The 5,508-nt window shown below is 52.0% G+C and overlaps 1 protein-coding gene across 3 annotated transcripts in view; it reads right to left on the reverse strand.

The window, feature by feature from the left end:
* Nucleotides 1–718: 718 nt before the first annotated feature.
* The window catches only part of CETP (cholesteryl ester transfer protein, plasma), a 37,506-nt gene continuing 32,716 nt past the window's right edge, over nucleotides 719–5,508 (reverse strand). For all 3 annotated transcript variants that reach the window (XM_011938864.1, XM_011938866.1, XM_011938863.1), the window contains 5 exons: nucleotides 3,316–3,383; nucleotides 2,886–2,919; nucleotides 2,329–2,401; nucleotides 1,153–1,238; nucleotides 719–972 (listed from right to left, as the gene is read on the reverse strand). In XM_011938864.1, the coding sequence (XP_011794254.1) occupies nucleotides 898–972; nucleotides 1,153–1,238; nucleotides 2,329–2,401; nucleotides 2,886–2,919; nucleotides 3,316–3,383 (336 nt within the window). In that variant the 3' untranslated portion in view covers nucleotides 719–897. The remainder of the gene's footprint in view (nucleotides 973–1,152; nucleotides 1,239–2,328; nucleotides 2,402–2,885; nucleotides 2,920–3,315; nucleotides 3,384–5,508) is intronic.

Genomic DNA, 5,508 nt, shown 5'->3' on the forward strand with positions numbered 1-5,508 from the left:
GGTGAGGTTGAGGCAGGTGGATCACTAGAGGTCGGGAGTTTGAGACCAACCTGGCCAACATGGTGAAACCCCGTCTCTACTAAAAATACAAAAATTAGCTGGGTGTGGTGGTGGGTGTCTGTAATCCTAGATACTTGAGAGGCTGAGGCAGGAGAATTGCTTGAACTTGGGAAGTGGAGGTTGCAGTGAGCTGGGATTGTGCCACTGCATGCCAACCTGGATCACAGAGAGACTCCATCTCAAAAAAAAAGTGGTGAGCTGGAAATAGGCTCAGGCTCATGAGCAGTTTATCTTCTGGAATAAAGTTTTTGCCTTTTTAGAGGCTCTGTCTTCCTCCATTTCTACCAGAAACCAGACCTCTGAGGGCCCCTTCCCCTCCCGCCATCCTCAGGATCTGAAGCCCCTGTCCTCCCTCACTTCCTGTCCAGCACTGGAACCCCATGGGACACAGAGTGTGTGACAGCTCCTGCAGGAAGCTGGTCAGACAAGGAGAGTGCTGGGTTAAAGGAGATAAATTTGGAAGGTATCCAGGGACCTGATCAGGGAGGACCCTGAGTCCCAAGGAGAGAGGTTCAGATTTCTTCCTCCAGGCACCATGGAGCTTGGAGGGTTTGGGAGCAGCTGCCTTGGAAGGGCTGAAAGGAGGAGGATGGCGCTGGTGATACACATCCCTTCCCCCTCCCTCTACCCATCAGCCACAGAAGAAGGACTCTCCAGCTCTTGGATACAGCATTTTAATGCCAGTGGGCCTTTAGGACTGGGAGGAGTTGGGAGCCAATCCCCATCTCTGTACTCCTAACCCAACTTCTACCACGTTGGAGGAGACACCAGAGTTCCAGCTGTGAGCCTGGTGCTTGCCTTCTGATTCAAGCCCCATCCTGACCTCCTTGGAGACTTCTAGCTCAAGCTCTGGAGGAAATCCACCAGCAGGTGCTCAGGGAAGCCGAAGTCCATCTGCAGCAGCAGGAAGCCCTGGAGGGAGGGGCGGGAGGAGAGAGGGGCAGGCTGGGCTGACTTCCAGGCCACCAGGAGGGAGCCAAGCTGCTGAAGTCCCCTCTGCCTGTCTCCCCAACAGCCCCCAGTCACCCTGGGAATCCTGTCTGGGCCTCCCTCCCCAGGAATAGGGACTGGTGAGGGGCGCTTTGTACTCACATCTCGAGTGATAATCTCAGGGTTGATGATGTCGAAGAGGCTCAGGCCTTTGCTGTTCATGAGGGCTGTAAACACTGCCTCAAGCCCTGGGGCAGGGGACAGAGCCCCAGTCAGCCCTTCTTGGGGAGCAACGCTGGCCCGAGGCTCTGCCACCCTGGGCAGTGGGAGATGCTGAGACCCCTTTGGACCAATATTCTGTAAACATGTGTTTCACTTTGACTTAGGAGAGTGGGCAAGTGCTTCTGGGGATGAGGAAGAGCAGAGTTTGCCTGGTAGCAGGGCTTGCCACTCTGCTGCCGAAAAAAATTCCCTCTGTCCCAAACTTGAGCTCCCAACGCATCCACGATGGCCACATGACCTGCAGTTAGCTGAATCTACCTACCCTGCTAGGAAGGAAGCTTTCCCACACAGCTTCTCAAGGTGTTCTTTGCAACCACACAGAGTAGTCTCCTTGCAAGTAGTTGTAGGAACCATTTAATCTGCACCCCCTAGCTTTAGCTTCATGGTTCAGATGGGGGAAAATGAGGCCAAGAGATGCCAAGACACACCACTAGGATCATTCCAGTTTCCACGCCCTTCCTCTCCTACCTAAGCCATGTGGACAAGCAGATATTCAAAAGGAAGGCATACTCAGCTCAGCATACTCTGTGGGGAAGGGAGCAGAAAGCTCTCAGCAGAGCCTTGTCCAAAATATCCCCAGCATATGTGTGCTATGGTGTCTGAGAGTCTACCATTCGAGTCACCTCAGAGGGATAAATATTCTACCATTTCAAGGTCAAAAGGAAAATTGGGAGTCATCAAGTTCAACATTCTTGTTTTACAGAAAGGGAAACTGAGGTTCAGGACTGGGCTAGAACTAAGTCTCAGCCTCCCAGCCCAGGGCTCTTTCTGCTATATCAGGTTGCTATTAGGAGACCTGCATCCTGAAAGTGGGTTGAGCCATCCCACGGGGTGGCAGAGATAATATTCTGCAGGTAAACCAAGAACAGGGTTCTGTGCATCTGGCCGAGTCATTGGCGTGCAATGACACCAGCAGGAAGAGGGAAGGGGGCCCAGACTGCTAAGTATCAATGACTGGGAAGAGGGGCACCTGGAGCTCTGCCTGGGAAGGGCCCACAAGGTGAAATGGGAAACTGTCAGGCTCGGCACCCGGTTTCCCCTCCAGCCCACACTTACGAGACATGACCTCAGGGATGCCCACAGTGGTGATCATTGACTGCAGGAAGCTCTGGACGGACTTGGAGCTGCTCTGCCAATCAGAGGCCCATAGTGAGTGCTCCCTGGAGCATGGAAATGACCCACAGGGCAGATGCTGCACAGCCTGGATGAGCATTCATCCACATTCCCATCCGTGAAAAAAATACATCCAACCCACTCCCTCTTCCTGCCCCAGATGGTGCCCCTCCTGAGTGGTCTTTCCTTCGCCCCGGGGAGGCCCAGGATTGCTAGCCCATTCCACAGAGGGAAAATTGAGGTCCAGGGAGGGGCTGCTTGGCCAGTACTCTTCTGCCTAAACCCCAATCCATACCACCACGCTCTCATTTTTGCAAAACAAGGGCTCTCCCAGAAGACATGGCAGGGAGAAGAAGGGTCACAAGAGACACAGCATGGACCATCTGGTCCAGATTCTTTTGGTCTGGTTGTCTGATTTCCTTTAGGGCCCTCCGCCTGCTTTCTTTAAGGCAGGAGGTCCCACAAGACTTATTTCCCCCAGTCTATCCAAAACCACCTACCTCAGTCAAGTTGGAAACAGTCTTTGGTGTAATCCTGAAATAAGAAAGAGATGAGAATTTGACCCACCATTGGGCCCCCTCCTGTAACATCTCCTGGGAAAGAAACTCTAAGAATAACAGCCAGTGCTTCTGTCTCATAGCTCAGGCCCTTTGGGGCATCTCTTGAGATTTGCTATTCTCTTGACATTTGCCAGGCCTTCACTTGGGCAGTGCTCTCCTCCTGCTAGGCCCTCCCTCCATTCCTCCTGGCGCCCCTTCTTCCCAACGAAGATTCTGTCTAGGTAGGGTCTTATCTCCCTGCAGTCAGGCCATATGCCCCAGGGGGAAGGGGCCACATTTCCCCACCAACACCCTGTGCTGTGCCTGACTCCAAGGGACCAGGGAGAGGTTTGCGGAGTCGACCAGCCCCTCTCTTCTCTGCGGCACATACTGGAAATCCAAGAGGCTTAAGAAGAGCTTTTTCTTAGAATAGGAGGCCTGGACGGTAGTCGTGATATCCTGGGGAGAGAAACAAAATTTGCTGTGAGCCGGGGCTCTTCCTGAAGCAGAGAGCAACTCTTCTAGCTCAGGGCCCTTGATTCTTTCCACTGAGGGACCGGAGAGGCACGGGTGACACGGGAACCAGGCTTAGCTACTGCTCTTCTGAAAACCGAGGAAAGTTCCCCAGCACCTGTGGCTTTGGGGTTAGGACCTGAGAAGTCACTTTCCTTTTCTTTTTGTTTTGTTTTGTTTTGTTTTGTTTGTTTTTGAGACAGAGTCTCGCTCTGTCACCTAGGCTGGAGGGCAGTGGCACGATCTCAACTCGTTGCAACCTCCATATTCCAGGTTCAAGCGATTCTCCTGCCTCAGCCTCCCAAGTAGCTAGGATTACAGGTGTATGCCACCACGCCTGGCTAATCTTTGTATTTTTAGTAGAGATGGGGTTTCACCATTTGGCCAGGCTGGTCTTGAACTCCTGACCTCAAGTGATCCACCTGCCTCGGCCTCCCAAAGTGCTGGGATTACAGGCTTGAGCCACTGCGCTTGGCCCACATGGGCACTTTCTCTCCTGGTTTCTGACTTATCCACATCCTCAGTAGTTTCTTCCTGTTTGGTGAGAAACAATCACAGACCTGGGCTTTCCTGCACACCTCACTCCCTCCACCTCCCAAGTGAAACCATTATTAAAGCGAGGTGAGGCTTCCTCCACTGGCGGTGCTACTCCAAGTGTGGTCCCTTAACCGGCATCATTCTCACCATGCAGAAGGGAACGTGTGGGAAAGGCAGGTTCTCAGGTCTCACCACAGACCCATCAAACCAGAAACCCTAGGGGTGGGTCTAGAAGTCTGTGCAGTAACACCCTGCCAAAGTCTGAGGCCCATGACACTAGATCACTTTCAAACAGACGCTGGATTTTGAGTTATAAGTTGTATAAGCACCTCTGCTGACCACCCATTTTTATTTCATAGCACTGGGCACAATTAGTAGTTATATAGTCTTTTGTTTGTCTAGTTATTGTTCCTTTCTTCCCATTAGACTGTAAGTTTCATGAGGTCAGGAACCATATGGTCCTGGCCCACAGTAAAACCTCAACAGATTGTTGAAAATGAATGAGGCCGGGCACGGTGGCTCATGCCTGTAATCCCAGCACTTTGGGAGGCTGAGGGGGGCAGATCATGAGGTCAGGAGATCAAGACCATCCTGGTCAACATGGTGAAACCCCGTCTCTACCAAAAACACAAAATTAGCTGGGTGTGGTGGCCTGTGCCTGTAATCCCAGCTACTTGGGAAGCTGACGCAGGAGAATCGCTGGAACCGAGTTCACGCCACTGCACTCCAGCCTGGTGACAGAGCTAGACTCCGTCTCAAAAAAAAAAGAAAAGAAAAGAAATAGAAAGAAAATGAATGAATGAATGAATGAATGAATGTGCTGGGGGTGCAGAAACTACTGGCTCTGGTCTGAATGTGATGTATGGCCTTGAACAAGTGTCCCATTGTTTCTAGGCCTCTGGAGCGCCCTCTGCAGCGAAGTGGTGGGCGCAGCTGAGGCTTGGAGGCTGTTCCTGCTTTCTGTCACTTTAGCCAGGGCTCAGTTTGATGCCTTCCCAATCCCACAGTCCTTCACCAGCACCAGTCATGTCATCTCTTCCCTCCCCTAATCCCAAAGCCTCTGTGGCTTTTAATTTCTCCTTCTGGTCTTTAAGCCTCCATGAGATGGTCTAAATGTACCTCCTAGCCTTCACCTCAAAACAACCCTTGTCCCTGGCCACGCTGGGATTCCCCTCCCCTGGCCCTATTTGTGTTTTTCCCTGGGCCACGGCACCTTCCCATGGCTTTCTCGCTGCCCTTGAGATCCAGTCAAAACTCCCTTCTGGAAGCACTCCTTTCAACTCCAACACACACACACGTCCTAGTTAACACAGATTTCTAAAAATCCTTTCTGTACACAGCCAGACTCAAAAGCCAAAGGGGAGGTCTTCAGGAGGCAGGAACAAGGGCAGACTCCTAGGAAAGTTGGGGGAGGGGGAATGAAGTGCTTTGCAATGAAACAGGACATTCCAGGAAGGGAGGATGAGTTTGGGTGAGTGGGGGGCTAACAGGTATTTGTTATAGTGGTAAAGACTAATTTCAGTCAGGCCCCTGA

This window comes from Colobus angolensis, unplaced genomic scaffold, assembly GCF_000951035.1.
Source record: "Colobus angolensis palliatus isolate OR3802 unplaced genomic scaffold, Cang.pa_1.0 Scaffold178, whole genome shotgun sequence".
NCBI lineage: Eukaryota > Metazoa > Chordata > Mammalia > Primates > Cercopithecidae > Colobus > Colobus angolensis.